At 42.3% G+C, this 21161-nt stretch overlaps 1 protein-coding gene and 1 pseudogene across 1 annotated transcript; both read left to right on the forward strand.

The window, feature by feature from the left end:
• Positions 1-1741: 1741 nt before the first annotated feature.
• Positions 1742-14194, forward strand: LOC136522937 (uncharacterized; annotated as a pseudogene).
• Positions 14195-14835: 641 nt separating this feature from the next.
• LOC136538646 (peamaclein-like) lies at positions 14836-15690 on the forward strand. Its single transcript, XM_066530615.1, has 2 exons — positions 14836-14988; positions 15145-15690. Exons 1-2 carry the CDS (start codon positions 14898-14900, stop codon positions 15327-15329), a joined length of 276 nt encoding a protein of 91 aa, XP_066386712.1. The 5' UTR covers positions 14836-14897; the 3' UTR covers positions 15330-15690.
• Positions 15691-21161: the final 5471 nt, after the last annotated feature.

Genomic DNA, 21161 nt, shown 5'->3' on the forward strand with positions numbered 1-21161 from the left:
ATATTTAATGCCTCCCCTTCATGCTACCATTAGATAAAAACAAGTCAGGCATGTGGACACATTTAATGCCTCTCCTCCTTACCATCAGATAAAAACAATTCACCGACTATGTAGGAATATTTGTACTTACACATGCATCCATGCATCTAAGAGATGGCTTGGGTTGTGTATATGTTGCTCCCGAGGTGGTCGGTGGTTGGGGATGGTCGCCATTAATACAGCTACCATACTTGCATCTGCACCCATGCATGCAGAGGCGCTCGTTTTTCGCTCCAACTCTTGCTTATATAAGCATGTGCCATCCATTGCTTCATCGCACCCCTCCTAGCCCTCCCAGTGTCTCCATGTGCCCTCCTTGTAGTTCATGTACGAGGAATCAGTAGCTATGGCCTCAGGGGCACCCGTAATGGTGAGTCGACCCATCTCGGATAAATATGATTTATTTCTAGCGGTCTAGATGACAGCTCCTCTAACTTAGCGTCACGCATGTTGTCCACCTCAAGAGTCTGGCAAGCATGCTCTATCGCTTCAAGGGGCCCACCATTTATTCTACCCAAGGCATTTATTCTACCAACCAAGAAAGCATTGATACTATACCTCTATTGGACGCATGCAAACTTGAAACAGGCACACACGCATGCATGCTTTACAGCATTAGCACATACATTTAATTCCCACACGCTCATGTCTTTGTCTTCTGAGTAATATCTCATGTGTGGCTGTGTCATTTGAGTAGTAATTTTGATGTTTGCATCGACATACATGATAATAAGTAATACTCCGTATGTGTTAAACCATGTGTGCCCAATTAAGTTAACTCTAGCTCTCACTATTTGTTGGGATAGTTACGGTAATGTGTATGGGTGACTGGTCCATTAGTATAGATACTCTATCTTTTTTGAGTGTATGGTGTAGTTACTCTACCGTTTTTTAGCGTAGCCACTCTACCTTTTTGAAAGGTAATTATGTACCTTAGTCTAACGAGTGCATTAGGAATTTTGATTAGTTGATTCAATACCAACGAAGTCTCTTTAGCAGATTAATCTTTCTTGCTCCTTGTATAAGGCATGTTATTGATTTCGTTCTTTGCATTAATACATGATGTTTTGGGCTGTTGTACGCCTGGTTAACTTAATTAACCAAACCTCATTTGTATGGCCACAATGATTAAAGGCATGCATGTATACTTGAGTGAGAGTGTGCATATGCATGCAGTCATATGTGCATGCCTGCTGGAAACAGATGCTCATTATAGCGAAGTGAGTACTCCATACTAAAAAATAAAGTCGTTTTAAAAGGCTTGGATCTGGAAATATAAATCATGAATAACTTTTAAGTTGTTGAGTTTAGAAATGTGAAAGCCATATAAATAGATTTGTCTTGAATAATACTTTCATAAAAATATACATATATCACTTTTTGATAAATATCTTTATAAAAATAAGGAGTCAAAGTAATACTTTGGAGACCGTGTCGCTGTCCAAAACGACTTTATTTTTGAGTATTTAAGGAGTAGTTGAGAATGTTGACATTAATGAGCTTCTTGCACCCAGCAATTGCAATAGACTAAAGTGTCTGTTGCACCTAGATATAGATAATTTTTTACCCATACAATGATGATAAGAGGGACAAATTTGTTTCGTAGCACCTAGTTTTTTTTTTGTTTTTTTTCGTCGTCGTCGGAGAAGATAGATATCGAATCCCTCAGGTAGCGCTGGCCCAAGCACGATAAATGCTTTTGCGAAATGTGCTGTGCCGGGGAAGGTCCAAGCCACTGGTACATGATCCGACGGCTCAAACAGAAATCTGTATGTTTCCGCACCATTTCCAGTCGGTGCGTTCTGTTTGCCATCCCCAGATCCCATCGACTCCGAATCCGCCTGCTCCTCCAGTCTGAGATCTGTACCCGAGAAGGTTGCTTCGCAGCAGGATTCAGCTGCTGAAGGCCGGCGGTCAGGCGGCCGGACGCAGGGGTGGGGGACAGGGAGGGACTCCGGCTAGGCAAATTCGGCTCAGGGTGGCAGCCAAACAAGCCCCTGATGCCGGAGCAGTCCAGATCCGGCGCCCCGATGGAGTGGACGACGGTGCAGCACCTGGACCTCCGCCACTCCGGCGGCCGCCGCGGCGCCTCGGCCCGCCCTATGCAGCCGCACGCTGCCGCCTTCCGCTCCTCCCAGGCCATCGTCGCTGTGGCCATCGGCACCCACGTCGTCGGTGCGTTCTCTCTTACGCCGCTTCGACTACCCATTCGCTGTAGCCTCGTAGATACTTGGATTAAAGCTCCAAGGGGGCGTTCGTGACTCGGGTGGGTTGTACCGATACTGATCTGGGGGACTGATATCCGGTTGGCTCGGGTGATGGAAACGAGGGAATTGGAAGGGGAGTCGGATCTCCACTGCCTGAAGTCTAGGTTTGAAGGGAGCTTGTGATCAACTCTGTAGGATCCCATTTTAAAACTATGGCATCTCATGAGTAATGTTCACATGTCGAGTAGATTACATGAACCTACAATAGCAGATTGGTTAGTTTATAGATCAGTCCCATATCTTGATCTGTGCTTTCAATGATGATTTTGTTAGTCAAAGTTAAACACCTTGGGATGTAAGAGAATGATGCCTAGGTTTACATCTTACTAGGTTTTGTAATTCAGTTGCTGTATCGTGTATCCCTCACAAATATATGTGGATAACTAGCAAACTCGTGCCTTAGAATGTTGAAAAACATGGTATCATCACAACTAGTTGGTCACAACCATGGTATCACATTTGCGCCTCTGCTGACCTCAAATATTGTAGCATACATTAAGTAGTTTGTTTATTCACTCATTTAATCTTTGTACTCTTTGTTGGGGAAACCATTTGGCTGCTGCTTTGTGATAACCAAACTGCTTATTCCTATCAAAGATGGCAACGTTAAATGCAATGTATACAATGTAAAAATTATTTATCACTACTAAAGTTTGTTGAAGAACTCAATGGATTTCTTTAATTGATATTTGTCTTGTGTGGATACAAATCTTTTGAGTTGTCTCAGGTTTCTTATTTGTTTGCAGAGTTCGATGCTCTGACGGGAAGCAAGATAGCTTCTATTGACCTTGGCGCCCGTGTTGTTCGTATGGCATATAGCCCTACAACTAGTCATGTTGTCATTGCTATTCTTGAGGTATGTCTCAGTGCTTCACTTGTTTTTCTTTCTTCTGGAAAAGTAATTCCATTTATTGCTAGAACTGAAGTGCCTTCAAAGTGAGTCAAATGCTTATGATACTGTTCACAGAAAATCAGAGAAGTGATGATGCTTCATTCTTGTTAGTAGGCAACTAGGCATATTCTTTAGCCCATTTTATATCTAGTCATCTGCCATGCAGAGTGAATAATATTATTCTCTAGCAGCCTCTGATTGCATGCACTGCTATTGGCTACTGGCTGTGAGTTTTGCATCTTTTATTAATAGCTTGTACAACTGTTGACCCCTCTGTTATCTCTTGTTCTGCAGGATGCTACAATCAGATCCTGTGATTTCGCCACGGAGCAGACACTTGTGCTGCACTCGCCTGAGAAAAAATCAGATCATGTTTCAATAGATACAGAAGTCCATCTTGCATTGACACCTCTTGAGCCTATTGTATTTTTTGGTTTCCACAAAAGAATGAGTGTAACAGGTTATTCTCTTAGCTTGGCAGGTTATTTTTTGTGTTCGCTTCGGAGGCTTAAAGTGATCCTCCATTTGGTTTTGTTTTTACAGGTTCACTTCCACGTGTTAACCTCTTGCTTTCTTCTAGTTGTAGGGACTGTTGATGGGGGGAGACCGCCAACAAAAATAAAGACTGATCTTAAAAAGCCCATCGTTAACCTGGCTTGCCATCCCCGCCTCCCTGTCTTGGTAAACAGTCATATCTTTACTTGTTTCTGTTTTTTGATTTTATGTTGTCATGTTTCTGCCTTTTCCCATATCTGACCAAGCTTATGATTTTAGTATGTAGCTTATGCTGAAGGGCTTGATACGTGCCTACAACATCCAGACATATGCTGTACACTATACCTTACAACGTAAGATGTGATGCTGTATTTTAAATTCATATGTTTTTTTGTGATTTTCCACCCATCGGCTTCTTAATCGCACAATGTTTCAGTTGCTGTTGACAGTACAATTAAGCTAATGGGAGCTGGTGCTTTTGGGTTTCATACGACCCTAGAGTGGATATTTGTTGGTGATAGAGGTGGTACTCTCCTGGCATTGGGATGTATCAACTGAGAGGCCAAGTATGATTGGAATGTAAGTATCCTTATAGAGCGTTGAGAGTTGGAAAATACAGCTATAGTGTCATGGGTGTATTGCCCATTGTTTCTTTTCTTTCCAGTACTGCTTGCTACTTTGATTTCAGTGCTAATGAAATGTTCATTATCTGCAAAGTCAAACACCAAGTTCCTTAAAGCACCAGTGAAACTGGAACAGTTATCCTTAGGACAATCCACGGTAGGACTTAGTTTTGAATATATGCTGTTCTGCCATATGTATTAGACACCCATCTGTGTTATGTGGTTGTTTGCTCCATAGAAGAAAAACTTGCATTCACATCTGATTTAATGCATCTTTGCACATGAACTTTAACTTAAAAGTTCTAACATAATGCTTGCAGTTCCTTGGCATCAAATGGATATCGAAAAATTGCAATTATGTGTTTTTGTCTCGGTCAATCATCTGCATGCACCTTTCTTTGTTGGTGTCTACTCATCCTCTAATTACACTGTTTTCTGACATAGCCATCTTTCTGTCTATTTGCCATCTGAATTTGCCTTTCACTTTACTTAGTACACAGGCTGGTTCTCAGCCTATCACATCTGTATCCTGGCTTCCTACACTGCGGCTGCTTGTTACTATTTCAAAGGATGGAGCACTCCAAGTGTGGAAGACACGAGTTATAATAAACCCTAACAGACAACCTATGGAAACTCATTTCTTTGAGCGCGCAGGTTATTTTTTAGTCTTATCATCTTTTGAGAAAATTGAGAAATTCCGTAGCTATTTCCACTTTTTCCTCTCAAGCTGCCTTTCTTACTTTACAGTTACATTTCAGGGTTATTTACTCCTTTATTTTTCTTGAAATGATTTCTGCAATAATTTTGCTTGTTAACTGGTGCAGCTATTGAAACAATGGATATCACAAAAATACTAACTCTTCAAGGTGGAGAAGCAGTGTACCCATTACCCCGAATTAAAAATTTGGCAGTGCATCCCAAGTTCAATTTGGCTGCAGTAATTTTTGCGGTTAGGCCATGCTAACTATGAACCTAAATAAGTTTGGTACTTAATGACAAGGGTTTCAGAAACACTTGACATATTCAATTTGTAGGATATGTCTGGGACAGAAGCTGCAAAGAACAAGGCTGCATACACAAGAGAAGGAAGGAGACAACTTTTTGCTCTTCTTCAGGGAGCTAGGGGATCAACTGGTAACCTTCCTTTTCCTGGAGTTATTTTCATGTTTACTTTAATGGGGCCCTTGTGGAAATGTGAACCTTGGTTCGTACAGGACAAAATAATGCAACATAGCACGCTACTTATACAACACTGATCTGATTTCAATCCTTGGTTTACATGCCGCATCATACTTATGGTATACTAGAAGAATTCCCCGCGCGTTGCTGCTGGATTTTTGGAGACAATTTTTGATGAATGAAAAAAGTATTAGAGAGCTGAAAAGCAATGCACATATATTGTATCCTAGAGGGGAAATATTAAATGATTATCAGGTGGTTTGTACTTTGTAAAACAGAATTACTATTAGGACCCTCCACAATTTACAATGAGCAAGCAAGATAAAATAATTTAGGCATCTTCCGTACATTAGCAATTAACTTAACTGATAAAAAAATAATTTATTGTGTGGAGTCGTAAACTGCCCATGATGGATAAATACTTTTGCATGACCCCTTGGTTCCTTGATGGTTTTGCAGCAATTATTTCCATGTCTCTTCATTCCTTCAAGATATTTGGTGGGAGTGTAATTTATAATTGAGCTTAGTGGTTTGGTGGGGCCTTGAGATGATGTGGCTTCACGGAATTGCAGAGAAATATTGTAGTGGGGTTTTACTTTATAAGAGATATAGATTTGGGAAAAAATTAGATATTTCAAGCAGTTTATAAATGTCCTAAGTATATCATGGTTTGCTCTGGTGCTACAGCTGCTGTTTTAAAGGAAAAACTATTAGCCTTGGGATCATCCGGAATATTAGCAGAGCATCAACTTCAGGCACAGTTGCAAGAGCAGCACTTGAAGGGGTAAAATTCAGTGTTACCTACGTAGATCATAAAAACTTTCTATTTGATGAATTCATTTTTTTGGGGGTTCAATAATGATTCTGTGTAACTATAACTCTATTGATTTCATGTCATATTGATTGTTGGTTTGATTTCACCTGTTTTCTTATTGTCAGCCAGAGCCAGCTAACTATTTCAGATGTTGCAAGGAAGGCATTCCTTCACAGTGTATGTGGCAGTTCTCTTGGCAGTGGTTTCATAGTATTTCTTTTACCAGTTTTCTTTTAGTGGCTCAACTTGAATTGTTACAGCCTCCACACATTTGTTGAACCCTTCTAGGTAACACAAATATATGATGTAAGGCCTATTTCTGTTTCCTGTACAGTCTCAGTGGCAGTGCTGCAGAAAAAATAAATAAATTAGGAGTGCTTGACAATGAGGCCTCCCAAAGAATCTTGTGCATATTTTAGTGCTGCCATGTCACTTGTGTTGCCACATTCAAACACAGGCTTTGGCCATCTGTTTTCCATTTCAGTCTTCTATTTTCCTAATGTGTTATGGCCTATGAGTTGAGTCGTTAACTCCTTATCCATTGATTGATTCTACTAGCTCAGTCAACAATTGTGTTTGTAGACCATTTCTAATTTCTTATATATATATATATATATACATTATTTACGCAGCATTTCATGGAAGGGCATGCTAAAAGTGGTCCAATCTCTCGCCTACCTCTTGTTACAATTTCAGATTCTAGCAACCTTTTGCGAGATGTTCCTGTTTGTCAGGTAACTGTTAGAGTAATTTATCTTTTCATTTATATGCTCCCTTTTCGCTCTCTAAACAGTTCGTTAATTTTGCAACTCTAGCCATTCCATCTAGAGCTGAATTTCTTCAACAAGGAAACCCGTGTTGTTCAGTATCCAGTTAGAGCTTTCTATTTGGATGGATTTAACCTGATGGCCCATAACTTAGCATCCGGGGCTGACAATCTCTATAAGAAGCTTTACTCAACGGTATTGACTGTCCATCAGAACAATGTTTTCTTGTTTGTTACCTTTTATTTGTTCTCTAATTCTCATGTAACCCATCCTCAGATTCCTTCAAATGTGGAATGCCATCCCAAGAATATGTCATACAGTCCAAAACAACATTTGTTTCTTGTTGTGTTTGAATTAAGTGGTACAGCTGGAGTGGCACATGAAGTTGTTCTTTACTGGGAGCAGACTGATCTACAGACAGCGAACAGCAAAGGAAGTTCAATAAGAGGTTTCTCTTTTTGGAATGAATCTTACTTACCTATCTCATTGAGACCTTAAGTATTTTCTATTTGACTTTCTGACACATGCGGTATGCGGTTCTCTATTAGGTCTAGATGCTGCCTTTTTGGGCCCAGATGATAATCAATATGCTATTCTGGAGGAAGATAGAACTAGCCTTAATCTCTTTAGTCTCAAAGCTGTAGCCACAAAGGAAGCTCTTGAAAATAATGCTGCTGTGCTTGAAGAAAACACTTTTGCTGATAATGCTGCTAACTCAACGGAACGCCAAGGTCCTCTACAGTTTACTTTTGAATCAGAGGTTGATCGCATATTTTCTTCTCCTCTAGGTAGGCTGAGTGGACTGTTTTCCACTCGTCCTTCTTCCAACTCTTGTCTCCCTCATTTTCATCAAAGAAAAAAAAAGAGAGACTGCTAGGGTTGCCTTGTTTGGAAATTTATTGATGTGGAACTCTGGAGAATAATTACTGATGCACTGTTCTGTCCTACAGAATCAACCTTGTTGTATGTGATTTCGGGAAAGCATATTGGAATTGCGAAGCTTCTGCAGGGATATAGGCTGTCTACAGACAACGGGCTATCCATTACAACAAAAACTGACGGGAAGAAGTTTATCAAATTGAAACCAAATGAGACTGTTCTTCAGGTATTTAATCTTTGCTAATTCTCTCCTTAAGGACCATTCCCATCTTTGAATATTAAATCGCTGATAATGCCTGATCATGGGTCCAAACATTTTCTTTTTAAGTCCTTGGAGTTTAGCTTGATCTTTATTATCCAAATAGGAACAATAATTTGATTTTCTGAGGCAAGCAATTTCTGAATGTTTGCTTCTTTAATTTGTATATAGGTCACTCTTCCATTCGTGTGCTGTTGTAGTGTTGATGCTTGCTTTGGTTGAGTTGTAAAAAACTAAATATCCACTGAAAAGAACACATTCTTTCACTTAGAACTGTGCTATTAGCATTAGACATGAGTTTTTTAAATGAAGCCGTTTCTGTATTCCTGCCTTTGCATGACACATGCGCTCAATCTCATTATTACATGGTTCAGCTGTGGGCTGTAGACAGGACAGAAATCTTACTGCTTGTAGGCAGATGTCATTGTTAGATGCATATGCTATGCACTATTTTTAAAATTCTGTAGAAAGTATCTGTGCTCTTAAAATTCATGTAAATTGTACTCGAGAACCAGTTTCACCACCAAAATCATAGGCACAGCTAGTTACTTAACTGGTAGTTGTCTGTAATCAATTTTGTTATCTATGCAGGCCCACTGGCAAACAACTCTAAGAGGTCCTGTAGTAGGAATATTGACAAATCAGAGGGTGCTAATTGCTTCTGCTGATCTTGATATACTATCAAGCAGCTCAACAAAGTTTGATCGCGGTCTCCCATCAATATCCTTTTTATCTAAGTCTTGCAGCTACCCCCCCTCATTATCTTTTTATGCGATCATGCTTGTTATCTGTTCTAGATAGCCAGTCTTCTTTGTTGAGCACTTAACCACTTTGTACTATCGATCAATGTTGTGGGTTGGACCAGCACTTATCTTCTCAAGCGCAACTGCAATAAGTATGCTTGGGTGGGACAACAAAGTCCGATCAATCCTCTCCACCAGCTTCCCTCGTTCAGGTAAGATCCATTTAAGTTACCGTACAACTTTTTTTATAGTATGATCAACCTAGATTCTTTGTGACACTTCCAACCCTGCTGTCATGCTATCAATATATTACTATTTTGTCTTCTTGCCCAGTCTGTGCTGAACTAAACCATATTCCTTTGTATCTTCAGTATTACTTGGTGCATTGAATGACCGCCTGCTACTTGTAAATCCGACGGATATAAACCCAAGACAGAAAAAGGGTGTGGAAATAAGGGGCTGTTTAGTTGGGCTTCTTGAACCTCTTCTCATTGGATTTGCTACCATGCAGCAACATTTTGAGCAAAAACTTGATCTTTCAGAAGTCCTGTACCAAATAACCTCGAGGTATTTTTTTTTCTGGACTCTGTTGTGTGTTGTCCACTTTTTAGTATGCTTATTAATTACTCTAGTTGAATTTTAGCACAGAGGTGCTGCAATGTGATTGTTAATGGTTTATGTCACTATTTGGTTAGTGAAATTTTTTCATAGTTTTTGTATTGGCTGGATCTCCATGTTCCGATTACATTGTATCTCTTGGTACTTGTTTCTTGCAGGTTTGATAGCTTACGCATCACTCCGAGGTCATTGGACATATTAACTAAAGGACCTCCTGTTTGTGGAGACCTTGCTGTATCATTATCTCAAGCAGGACCTCAGTTTACCCAAGTGAGCTTAACTTGTGTTCTTATTGACAGCCTTCTCTTTTGCCTGGGCTAATGCATCTTCCCTAACTGTTTTAGATCATGCGCTGCAATTATGCAATCAAAGCTCTCCGGTTCTCTACTGCTCTGTCAATTCTGAAAGATGAGTTCCTGCGTTCCAGAGATTATCCTCAATGCCCTCCCACTTCTCATCTGTTCCAGCGTTTCCGAGAATTGGGATATGCATGTATAAAGTACGTTCACCTAGCATCTTTACCTGATCTTGATTTGGATATTGTCTCCACTGTATGGCTAAATTGCAATCATTCATAACTTTTATCCAGTATATACTCCCAGTCCCAAAAAGAATGTAATTGTAGGTTTGACCAACTTTATAGAATAGAATATAATATCAATATTTATATTTTCAAATAGGTTTACTATAAAAATATACTTCCTCTGTTTCAGTTTATAGGTCGTTTTGTTTTTTCTAGATATATAACTTTTATTATGTATCTAGACATATCATATAGCTAGGTGCATAGCAAAAGCTACGTACCTAGAAAAACCAAAATGACCTATAATTTGGGATGGAGGGAGTATATTTTATCATTAGTCCAATGATACTTATTTGGCATCATCAATATTAGTACTTTGTTGTATAAATTTAGTCAAACTTAAATTTGTTTGACTCCTTGGGAATTGAGAATTGCATTCTTTTTGGGACGGAGGGAGTATCATTTTTCATATCGACAAATATCTGAAGTACTTTGAAGATAGTTCAATCTTTGTTTTTCTGTTACATCTTATGACCACCAATTTCCAAATACTTTAGACTTGAGCCTTTAGACATGCCCTAAAGTTTTGAATTTTCACAGTAAGTGGCTAAGAAGCACTCTCAAAATATAAGAGGCACTAAAGATGCCCATCGACTGAATACTTTCAGAGCCTTTCATGAATATACTTTGTGATATTCTCATGTTTCTTTGCTCCAGACAGAATCTATAATCCACGCTAGTTGATTTTTGAAGATGTTCCATGATGGGCTAGATACTCATCTAGCAAATTTTCTGGTGCCAGAAGAATTTGCAGACTAGATATATAGAATTTTAGTTTATTAAATACCCCCTCCATTCCAAATTATAAGACGTTTTGGCTTTTCTAGATACATTGCTTCTATCATGTATCTAGACAATAATGTATATCTAAGTGCATAGCAAAATCTACGTATGTAGACAAGACAAAACGTCCTATAAATTGAAATGGGGGAGAGTATAAAACGATCTGTTATGTATGTTGATGTTGATACCTATCTGGCCGTTATTGAAGCCTTCTACTGATGAATATTAATAACAAGAGTAGTTAATATAATAATAACAGTAATATTTCTTGCTATTATTAATACCTGTTTATACTTTTAAATAGTTTCCCCTCTTTGTTGTCTCTTGTTGGGTTTGAGGTCTAGCCTACATGCACTTGTTTGGAACTAAAATGCTTTGTTATTGTTGTCTCCTAATGACTAAATGATTTACTTCCTCTGTCCCAAATTATAAGACGTTTTGGCATTTCTAGATTCGTAACTTTTACTATGTATCTAGACATAACATATATCTAGATGCGTAGCAAAAGCTATGAATCAAGAAAAGCCAAAACGTCTTATAATCTGGAATGGAGGGAGTATTATTTTTCCCATTGATATAATTCAACTCTTTACTGCTCTGTACAATTTACTTGTCTTGTTTCTGCTACTTCTAGTTTCTTCAATGTTATTTTCAAAAGAGATACGCTCTCATAAGAATTAAAGCGTAACATTTGATAAATATTTTCAGGTATGGTCAGTTTGACAGTGCAAAAGAAACTTTTGAGGTCATTACAGATCATGAGAGCATGCTGGATCTATTTATATGTCACCTGAACCCTAGTGCATTGCGACGCCTTGCGCAAAAGTTGGAGGAATCTGGTACAGATTCTGAGTTGAGGCGATACCTTGAGAGAATTTTAAGAGTTCGTTCGACTGGATGGACACAGGGCGTATTCGCCAATTTTGCTGCTGAAAGTATGGTTCCTAAAGGCCCTGAATGGGCAGGAGGAAACTGGGAGATCAAAACACCTACTAACATTAAGAATATACCTCAGTGGGAGCTTGCAGGAGAAGTCATGCCTTATATGAAGACAACTGATGCTGGTATCCCATCCGTTGTTGCAGATCATATTGGTGTGTACCTGGGTGTGATGAAAGGAAGGGGTAATGTAGTGGAAGTAAGTGAAAAGAGTTTGGTTAAAGCTATAGCTGCAGCTAGTAGTGAGAACGCACAGGTGGTGTCTTCTGCATCAGCAGAGAAAAACAAGGCAATTGCTGGTGGTGATTCGGTTGGTGATACTTTGGCAAGGCAGCTGGGAGTCCAGATTGCATCTGCTGATGAACAGGCAAAAGCTGCCGAGGACTTTAAGAAGACTTTATATGGTGTTGTTGACGATGGAAGTAGTGATGAAGACGAGTCAACCTCAAAGAGTAAAAAGATACATATAAGGATACGTGATAAACCGGCTGCATCTACTGTTGATGTCAACAAATTGAAAGAAGCCACTAAACAGATAGGCTTGGGTCCTCCTCCGCTGAGTAGGACAAGGTCATTATCAGGGACACCTCAAGACTTTAATCAGGCTCCTACACAACCAGGAGGTCCTGCAGCAGCTGTTTCCCCAGCAATGCCGAATGCTGCAATTGATTTGTTTGGAACAAATGCTTTAGTGCAACCGCAGGCACCTTCTAGTGCCACAGGTCCTGTTATTGCAGGCATGGGAGTGACGGCTGGACCTATCCCTGAGGACTTCTTCCAGAACACTATTCCATCACATAAGCTTGCGGCTCAACTACCTCCTCCTGGAATAGTCCTCTCACGAATGGCTCAACCTGCTCCTGGTATGGATCAAGGCCGACCAGTACCTAATCAAATGATGGCTAATGTTGGCCTTCCAGATGGTGGGGTGCCGCCACAAGCACAACCACAGCAGTCCCAGTTTCCACCGCAGCAGTCCCAGTTTCCTCAGCAACCAGGCACTCCTATGGACTCTATTGGCCTGCCCGACGGTGGTGTTCCCCCACAGAGTCAGCCACTTCCTTCACAAGGCCAGGCTCTTCCTTCACAGGCACATGGCTTTCGACCTGGTATTCCTGCTCCATCACAACCCATTGATCTCAGCGCTCTGGAGGGTCCTGGAGCGGCAAAGCAAGCTGCTCGCCCTCCAGCACCTACTGCTGTGCGGCCTGGCCAGGTACTGTGTATTTCCTGAAAAGAAATGTGATGGGTCTGGACTGCTTTCCTTGACATCCTCATCCATTATTACAGGTACCACGCTGGTGCCCCTGCTGCAGAATGCTACAAGATGGCTCTTGCTCATCTTGAGCAGAATCAGCTTACCGATGCACTATCTTGTTTGGACGAAGCATTCTTAGCCCTTGCAAAGGACCAGTCACGTGAAGCCGACATCAAAGCGCAGGCCACCATTTGTGCTCAGTATAAGATTGCAGTCGCTCTGCTGCAGGTAACATTTGTTTTCTCAATTTCATGCGGCGAGAAATACATCTATGATTAAGATCAGATTGCTAGTCATTCGCCTCGAACCGTTGAGATTGTTGCCTTAGCTTAGCATCCATGGTTTCTGCACAGGAAATTGCTCGGCTGCAAAGAGTTCAAGGAGCCGGTGCTCTCAGTGCGAAGGAGGAAATGGCCAGGCTATCACGGCACCTTGCTTCCCTGCCCATCCAGGCCAAGCACCGGATCAACTGCATCAGGACTGCCATCAAGCGGAACATGGAGGTCCAGAACTACGCCTACGCCAAGCAAATGCTGGACCTCCTCTACTCCAAGGCGCCCCTGACGAAGCAGGACGAACTCAAGAGCCTGATCGACATGTGCGCACAGAGGGGCCTGACGAACAAATCCATCGACCCGTTCGAGGACCCCTCGCAGTTCTGCTCCGTGACGCTCAGCCGGCTATCGACCATCGGCCACGACGTCTGCGACCTCTGCGGCGCCAAGTTCTCAGCGCTCTCCGCACCTGGGTGCGTCATCTGTGGCATGGGGAGCATCAAGAGATCCGACGCCCTCGCTGGTGGACCTGGACCCGTGCCGTCGCCTTTCGGCTAGAACTCGAGACGTTTCCTTTCTTCCTCATCTGTCCTGGTTTTGTATCTAGTGTGCAGTTTGCATTCCTTACATTCGATTGTTGTAGCTTGTATTGTATTTGTATGTAGCCTTTTTGACGCTTGGTGTTGAGAGCCATGTACACCTGTACTGTTGGTTTGGTTGTGATTATACACGTTTTTGCGAGATAGCATTATACATCCGAGACGCGAAAGTTGACGTGAAACGTTGTACCCTCTAGAGTTGTTGGTAAATACACTTGTTGCAGGAACTAGCTTGCAGTTTTTTTTCCAGTAGCGAAGGGACTTGTACAGCATCACAGTAACGTAGAGCCATGAATTACTAGTAGGAGCATAGTAAAATTAGCCACATTGTACATAGGATGAGGCACTGGATCACGGGGGGCCCAGTGCGGTGAGCCGGTGCCCGTGCTGCCGGCGTATCTGCGAGACATTACAAGAGCCATCGCGCATCGACACGCTCCCGTGCGCCGCGGGCGTCAGAGGCGTGACCGCCCACGCGCGCCAACCCCGCTTCCCCGCCCATGGCAGGAGGGCGTCACGGGTTCTGGGATGCCCATGGCCGGGGGCCCCGGGTCTGCTGGAGTAACATGCAGTGCATCCCCACATCCGGCCATCCCCCCACATCAAGCACCACACTACCAGATACGGCTTGCTGCTGCCTCGTCGGCCGGCGCCCCGGCCCACATCGGCCGTGTCCCTTCTCGGCAGGCATTAATAGCCGCATCGTCCTGCACGGGGACCAGACAATCACGGCGGGTAACCGCGCGACATCCAGAGGCTTCCTGACCCCAGTCGGGCCGGGGCCGGGGGCGGTGCCCACGAGTACAAAGGAGCCTGGACACGAGCGAGCGGCTCGCTCACTCACCCAAAGCTGACACCTTCCAAGCACCAGCAGCGCCCTTGACGATGGCCAAGCCCCCGCTCCAGACCGCCGCGATCCTCCTCCTCCTGCTCGTCGCGGCCGCGTTGTGGCTCCAGACCGCCGACGCCGCTTCGGGTACGTAGGAGTGACGTCCTCGCGTGCATGAATCCCGTGACTGGCTTCAAGGCGGCCGGCGTGCTCTGCTCGCCGTCCGTCTCGATCCCGTGCGTGACTGGTGGTGACCGCTGACGCGCCGGCACACGCCGGCGCGCGCGTGCTGTATTGCTGCAGGGTTCTGCTCGGGCAAGTGCAGCGTGCGGTGCGGGCGGGCGCGGGGCGCGTGCATGAGGTCCTGCGGCCTCTGCTGCGAGGAGTGCAACTGCGTGCCCACGGGGCCGGCGCGCGGCGGCAACGAGTGCCCCTGCTACCGCGACATGCTCACCGCCGGCCCCAGGAAGAGGCCCAAGTGCCCCTGAGACTGAGAGTGAGAGGCATACGTGTCTTGGGACTGCGACTGCCTGCAACTGCAATCCTCCACTGAAGATGAAAGAGACGGATCGGGCGTATGTACGTACCTGCTGGGCCAGGCTACCTGTTATGTCATCCCTACCCTACTACTACGTATTTGTGTACGTATTTCTGTATGTATATAGCGTCCGGCCGTGTGATCTATAGATAATCTGCTACCAGGTCTCGTGAGATCGATGTACTGTTAGTCTGTTAGTAGTAACAAGCTGAGGGTTTGTTTAAATTCAGGTTGTAAAATTTTGAGGTGTCACATCATATGGGGGCGTCGTATGGGGTGTTTGATATTAATAAAAAAATAAATTATAGAATCCGTCATAAATTCGCAAGATGAATTTATTAAGCCTAATTAATCCGTTATTAGCGTATGTTTTACTATAGCATCAAATCATGGGCTAATTAGGCTAATTAGGCTTAAAAGATCTGTCTCGCAAATTAGTCGCAAACTGTGCAATTAGTTATTTTTAGTCTATATTTAATACTACATATATGTGTCCAAACATTAGATGTGATAGAGAGTAATTTTTTAGTCTTATTTAATACTCCATACGTATGTCTAGATATTCGATGAGATATAGAGTAAATTTTAGAGGAATAACTAAACAAGGTCTGAGTGAGTTAAGGCACGAGTACCGTTGAATCCTCGGTAGTAGTTGGCAGAATGAACTGTTCCTCGGGACAGTGTAGTATGTACGCATTCGATCCGTGTGATGGGTTAGGCTGCCTGTATGTACTAATGTACATGAACTAATAATGTGTTATATATTGTCATAATTAGCGCATCACGCATGTAGTAGTAATATATACATACACATACTTGTACGTAGGTCAGTAGAGGTGGGGGAGGAAAGTTGGGACTCCGGACTCGGGAGTCGGGACCCCTTGTCGGCGGTCAGAACGAGAAGAAGTCGAGGGGCGAGGGGCTGTCCCCGTTGTTACTCAACTTTTGTTCACATATATAAATAAATAACAGTCAGCAGACAAACACTATGTTTGATGTTGACAAGATTACCACCGCAAATATTTGTCACACATGCCATGTTAATTCTTTGGACTACAATGTGCCATTACTAACAATTTGAACTTTACACGAGCTAAGAGCAACTCCAACAGCCTGGTTATCCTACTCGATTTTACAAAATTTAGAAAGAAAAAACCCGGCTCCAGCATCTGCATCTCTAAAATAGCAACTAATCCATTCCCTCCATGTTTATCGCTAGGAAAAGTTGGCTAGCGAGCTTCGCTCGCTGTCTGGGCCGTCTCGGTGTTTTCCGCGCATGCTCATCCTCACTCCGGGGGAGCACGACGGGTGCGTAGCTCCTCAGGCGAGTGAGTCCCAGTGGTCATTCGACTCCCCGACGAAGGTGGTCTGTGACGAGGTGCTTTTGGTCTTGGTGGTGTGTCACCTGATTTGCATCCCTGCTCGATAGAGATGTTCTGAAACTCTCTCCAAATGATGTTGCATTCATCATCTATCTACTATCTACTATATCTACTATATCTACTATATACCCCTATAATACACTAGTTAGAATAAATACCTGCTCCACAGTTATGACCTATGCTACATCCACACTCATGAAAACACCCAGAAAATATAACATCAAAATAGATGCATCAGATTATCTCTTAGTCATTCTGTCTCCTTACTCATCCAAATCCGACGGCTAATGTTTAGCGTGTCTGTCCTCGGTCGCCCTCTCCAGACGCCGCGACTCCTCGATCTCGCCCCCACGCACGATGACCAGGGCGACTCCTTGATCTCTCCCCCACGCACGCCGCAGCTCCTCCTCGATCCCTCCCTCATGGCGCCCCCTCCTCCCTACTGCTGGAGGAGCAAGTGCAGGGGAGCCGTCGAGGCCGCGCGGGCCCTAGCCGCTGGGCAAAGGCAAGGCCGCGGCAGAGGCGTCGCAGGGCGTGGACGCCGCAAGGCCAGTGAGGCCGCGCCGCCGGGGTCGTGGGCCGCCTCCTACCGGGCGAGGACGCGCGGGCCGGTGACCTCGCAGGACATGCCGGTGGAGGCCGTGGCCCTGGCAGCGGATGAGATCGTGGCGAGCGCGAGGGCCAAGCAGGTGGCTGTGCTGGCCACTGAGCTGGGGCAGCTCAGGGTGAAGATCTTCACGTTAGGTGCATGCTAGCTTACCTGATTCTGGCTCCGCTTCGTGCTGTTCTGCTGCGTCGTCGGTGGGGTTTAGCTGATTCGCTAGGGTTCTGGTGGAAATTCAATATTGTGTTGTGATGGAACGGGGTAATGCGAGATAAGGGGAGTTCGGTTTGGGGAGGGATTTGGTGAGTACCCGATTGTTTGGCTGTTGTTTCACTGGGTGTACGTTTCAACTTGAGGCGATTTCAAACGCTTTGACGAAGGTCGAAGTTTATCTCAGAAATGTTTCTGTTCAAACCATGCAGCAAAAGCCTTCTCATTGTGCCTACATCCCCCTTGCAAGTTAGAGCGCATTATGCTCACACCAATCTATCGTGTTTTGTAAGCTACAGTTTCAGCTTTAGTCTTAGAGATCGTGTTTTCTTCTTAAAATTTTGAATGGTGAGAAACTGGCATGATTGTTTACATTCTGCAGAGTCACGCATTGTAGACTAGAACCTGGAGTTGAAGACCAAGAATTATGCAATTGAAACACTGGATATGATTGTCAAGGCCCATGCACGGGCTATTGAGCTCGAGAAGCAGGTAGTGGGCTCACTACGGGAATCAGAAGGTTTGCCGAGTGCCAGGGGCACTCGGCAAAGCCTAAAAACCCCTTGGCAAAGGGTTTGTCGAGTGTCGACACTCGGCAAATGGCACTCGGCGAATTTTAGTCGGCAAACAGACTTTGCCGAGTGTTTTTTGTCGGGCACTCGACAAAGACTTCGCCGAGTGCCGAAAAAACACTCGGCAAAGATTTACACTCGGCAAAATAAAAATGCGAAAAAACCCAAAATAATAGCAAAGAAACCCGAATTTTTTTTCGGGGGAGGCCACCACCAACCAGCGCGCGCCCGCCTCCATTGAAGTCGCTGCATTTTTTGCGCAAAATCCGCGGCTAACGTGGCCGGTGGGATTCGAACTCACGACCTCTCTCTAGCGTCTCTGCTGCTCTACCACTGCATTACACTGTCACTTGTGTCCAAATTCCTTATTTATCCTCATATATTATACTAAACCGAGAGTAAATTGCTTATTTGAGGCCCTAAATGAATTCAAATAAAAAAGTGGTCAACTATAAAGTTTCATAACTTTTCGAGATCTATAATTTTCATTTAGAAAGTTTTTCCATCCGAGGTCGTTTGAAAAATTCGAATTTCAAATTTGAGAGATTCAAACGTAGTTTTGCATGATAAGATGATTTCAAATCAAAAAGTTGTCAACTACATAGTTTCATAACTTTTGGATATCTACAATTTTTATTTAGAAAGTTTTTCCATCCGAGGTCTTTTAAAAAATTCAAATTTTAAAATTTTAAAATTCAAACGTCGTTTTTGCATGACAAAATGATTTCAAATCAAAATGTTGCCAACTATAAAATTTCATAACTTCTCAAGATCTACAAAGTTTATTTTGGTCATTTGTTCATCCGACATAGTGGGAGTAACATTGTTCACAAATCTTATATATCTCTTCTACTTTCATAAAACTAATATGAGAGATGTAGATTTTATTAACAACGTTATTGTCGCTTTGTCAAATGAAGAAATGACCAAAATAAACTTTGTAGATCTTGAGAAGTTATACAACTTTGTAGTTGAAAAGTTTTTTATTTGAATTCATTTAGAGCCTCAAAATTTGATTCGAAAAACTAATTTACCGAGGGTCAAAAAAAAATACACATGGCAAAATGTCTCTTTGCCGAGTACCAAAACAAAGGCACTCGACAAACTCGATTTTTGCCGAGTGCCAGAAAAAAGACACTCGGCAAACTGAGAGTAAATTGCTTGTTTGAGGCCTTAAATGAATTCAAATCAAAAAGTGGTCGACTACAAAGTTTCATAACTTTTCTAGATCTACAATTTTTATTTAGGAAGTTTTTCCATCCGTGGTCTTTTGAAAAATTCGAATTTTAAATTTGAGAGATTCAAACGTAGTTTTGCATGATAAGATGATTTCAAATCAAAAAATTATCAACTACAAAATTTCATAACTTCTCAAGATCTACAATGTTTATTTTGTTCATTTGTTCATCCGACATAGTGGTACTAACATTGTTCACAAATCTTATATATCTCTCTTCTATTTTCATGAAACTAATATAAGAGATGTAGATTTTATGAACAACGTTATTGTCGTTTTGTCAAATGAAGAAATGACCAAAATAAACTTTGTAGATCTTGAGAAGTTATACAACTTTGTAGTTGAAAAGTTTTTTATTTGAATTCATTTAGGGCCTCAAAAATTGATTCAAAAAACTGATTTGCCGAGGGCCAAAAAAATGCACACGGCAAAATGCCTCTTTGCCGAGTGCCAAAACAAAGGCACTCGGTAAAGACGAATTTTGCCGTGTGCCGAAAAAAAACACTCGGCAAAATACATCTTTGCCGAGTGCCAGGAAAAAGGCACTCGGCAAAGACGAATTTTATCGAGTGTTTTTTTTGCCGAGTGTATTTTATTTGGCACTCGGCAAAGACCGTCTTTGCCGAGTGTCCGATAAAATACACTCGGCAAAGCCTCCGGCACTCGGCAAAGTGCCAGTTTCCGGTAGTGGCTGCTAGAATTCCATGAACTGTTACTGTGACAAAGTATTGTGGTTTCTGATCTAACTTCTTCCAGATTGAGAAGCTCAAGAAGGATATTACAGAACAAAAAAAAAGCTCTGGAGGCTAGGGTTGGCGATGCTAATAAGAATGTGCAAGAGCTGAATACGAAGGTGGAGAAAGTAAGAGTTGATTGTTCGCTTTTTTTACAAATTTTATATTGTTTTATTTATATTTTACCATAGTAAGATGGTGCCTATGATTTTTTCTCAACTCTGCACGTTAGCTGTTTAGGAATTAACTTGATGACGATGTTTTAATTAATTTGGATTTGAAAAAACCTACTGCTTTTGTTGCCAAATTCATTGCAGCCTTTTGGATTGCGGGATTTGATTTGGCCTTGGAGAAAGTATTGAATAACATTGCAGTTTGCTGAATGTTGTAACAGTGAGAAAAATTCTTGTTAAATGGAATATCGAAGTATCATATTCAGCCTCTTTTATGGATTTTATTTTTTGATGTAGCATTGAATGGCCACAAATACTGCATTGATGTTAGCATTGAATGGTCATATTCTGCATTTTTAATATTTGCTTCAAACAAGAATTTGCATGGTTTCACATTACCATACAACCCACCTACCCCTGTGTAGCCGTTGATCGTGACTAAGCTGAAGCTACAGTTCAAGCTTTTTATATGTTGTCTTTTGTTGTGTTTAGATGTGTTCTTTTTATATGTTGTCTTATAGGTGCATGTGATGTATTTATTCTGAGTATCTTTGGATTTTGTTATGTAGGTGACTAATACTATCTGTTACTAAAAGTAGAAACCTTGAAGTTATACATTGCCTTGGAGTTATACATTGCTTTGGGGAGATGAAAACTATTTATTGATGAGGTATCTGTGCTGTTGCTGACATGCACTCAGCAGAGCAATCCCCGTAGCCCTTGGTAAAGTCTCTCTCTAATTTAAACCTTTTTTTCCTTTTATAGTCAGTTGTGATCAGGTCTGTTCATCCAAGCTTACGTGTTCCAAATGGGTAAACCTATTCTGCTGTGAGTTTATACTTGACTGTATATATTCAAATTTTTATATGA

Source organism: Miscanthus floridulus, chromosome 2 (assembly GCF_019320115.1).
Source record: "Miscanthus floridulus cultivar M001 chromosome 2, ASM1932011v1, whole genome shotgun sequence".
Taxonomy (NCBI): domain Eukaryota; kingdom Viridiplantae; phylum Streptophyta; class Magnoliopsida; order Poales; family Poaceae; genus Miscanthus; species Miscanthus floridulus.